A 2158-nucleotide genomic window follows, 5' to 3' on the forward strand; every position below is an offset into this window, starting at 1 on the left:
CACTACTCACCAAGGTAGAATGTAGAGCATTGTCTTTATAAGCTGTGTCATGCCAATTGAGCTAGATGTTCCCCGAGACCATGGTCCCCACAGCCCTCTGCCCAGCAATGAGATTATCGTTTTTAACATCCTAAAGGCCTCAGCATGAGGTGTACATTCATAAAAGTATGACATATGTTCGACAGGTGAATTTTTTCTTTTTTAATTTTCTTTTTAAAATTGATAATCACATGGTTCCAAACCAAATTATATGAAAAAATATACATTGAAAAATTAGTTCCCTTTCTTGTCATAGTCCACTCTACTTCCCTATTCTGTCTTCCGTTCCCCTTACAGTAATACTTTCATTAGTTTCTTTATGCCGAAATAAGCAAATATACATGTATCTATACATATATATTTTTTCCCCTTTCAAAGGTGCATTTTCTACAGATAGAATCTTTTTTTTTCTATCTGCTTCTAATTTTTAACAAGAAGAAAAAGAAAAGCTCATTAATAAAGTTCACCCTTTTTCTGGTAGCGCTCTTCTACAATTTAGCGCTCTTCCTTTGGGAAGCTTACCTACATATGGCAGCAGGAGTTTCTACCACAGGTGATTTTTTTTTTTTTAATTCCCTAATCTAAATGGATGAATTGTACCAGATTACAGTATATTTGAAAATTATTCTGGGTAGAAAAAAGTCCTCCAAAACTGAACAGCCTCTTAATGTAGTCTGTGTTTATATCTGATTTTGAAAGTATGATATACATTGTGGTAGCATTCATTAAAAAACAGAACATGAATCTTTCTAATGAATATTGTCTGCTTTTGGTTGAGTCCAGTGGCTAACTTTCCTTTCTTCTTATTCATTGTAGTTGAGGCAGTCCCAGTCCTACTGCACAGACACAGAATGTCTTCAGGAATGTAAGTAACAGTGGGACAGGAGGATACTTAGTATTGGGGGCAGAATTGTAGAACAGATGACTGAATATTTGTTCAGAAGTTATTACAGTTTTCTCTATGGAAATATTTCCCGGTAATGTGTAGTGTATTTGTCACTTAAATATTTCATTTTTTAATTTGAGAAGTTGTTTTTTCCTGCCTCAAAACCAAAGTCTGTTTACTGGAGAAAATTATAAAGTCATAGGTAAGGAAAAAGAAAAGGAAAAACTCCCAGAATACTGTTATATAAAGATAACCACTGTTGACAACTTGGTGTATACCCTTCCAGACCTTTTTCTTGGCAAATCTATATATAGCAGGGCACTTTTGGCCCTGTACTGGAACATTGAGGCTCCTAGCACAAACCTCTCACCCTTTCCCCAACACCTGTTTGCATCCATTGGCCAGCTTGGGAACTTCTGACTGTGGGAAGGAGACCGTTCTTTCCCAAGGCTTGGAAGCTTTGGGAGTCTGGAGTTCATTCCTTCAGCTGACTTTCCCATGAGGCCATGTGCAGTGGTGATGGTAAAGTGAGAGACAGGGCAGGAAGATGATCCTGCATGGTGAGTGTGACTGATAGATTTAGTGGCCATTATATGAGGCGTCCTTTTACAGGACACTCAGAAATAACTTGAGGGATACTTTGAGGACAACTAATAACTAGCATTTAAGCCAGTCTAGTCTTATACCTTAATAATTTGACCATAAGAAGGGAAATGTGACATTCACAGGATGATGAAGGCTGGCACAATTAGGTTACATGTACATGTAGAAAAATGAGATCATTTTATATGTGTTGTTTTTCACTTCTGTGTTATAAATGGATCAGTATATCTTTTTAAAAAATATTTTAAAGTTGGAGAAAATATACACAGCATATCATACACCTATTCAACAATTTCTACACGTACAATTCAGTGACATTGCTTACATTCTTCCCGTTGTGCCACTATTCTCACTGTCTCACTCCATATTTTTTTTCATTATTTATTGTAACTTTTACCTTTATTTAAATTTTGGTTGTGAAATATATCAGATACAACATAAGCAATCACTGCTTTTTCAGTATTTGTTCCAGCATGAAGAAAATGTACACCATACCTTCATTTTAATTTTTTTTCATTTAAAGTATTTGCTTCTCAGAAGAGGGGACAAGGAAGCTGGTGATAGGGAACCCAAGGCTGAGTAAGGATATTGTTGATGTGTTGTGAGATTGTTAACCATTGTCATAGGGCA

At 36.0% G+C, this 2158-nt stretch overlaps 1 protein-coding gene across 1 annotated transcript in view; it reads left to right on the forward strand.

Moving 5' to 3' along the window:
• Window positions 1-2158, forward strand: part of SMIM14 (small integral membrane protein 14) — a 73273-nt gene that overhangs the window by 51142 nt on the left and 19973 nt on the right. The window contains exon 3 of the mRNA XM_004384664.2: window positions 856-904. Coding sequence (XP_004384721.1) covers window positions 856-904 — 49 coding nt within the window. The remainder of the gene's footprint in view (window positions 1-855; window positions 905-2158) is intronic.

Source organism: Trichechus manatus, unplaced genomic scaffold (assembly GCF_000243295.1).
Source record: "Trichechus manatus latirostris isolate Lorelei unplaced genomic scaffold, TriManLat1.0 scaffold00126, whole genome shotgun sequence".
NCBI classification, from domain to species: Eukaryota; Metazoa; Chordata; class Mammalia; order Sirenia; family Trichechidae; genus Trichechus; species Trichechus manatus.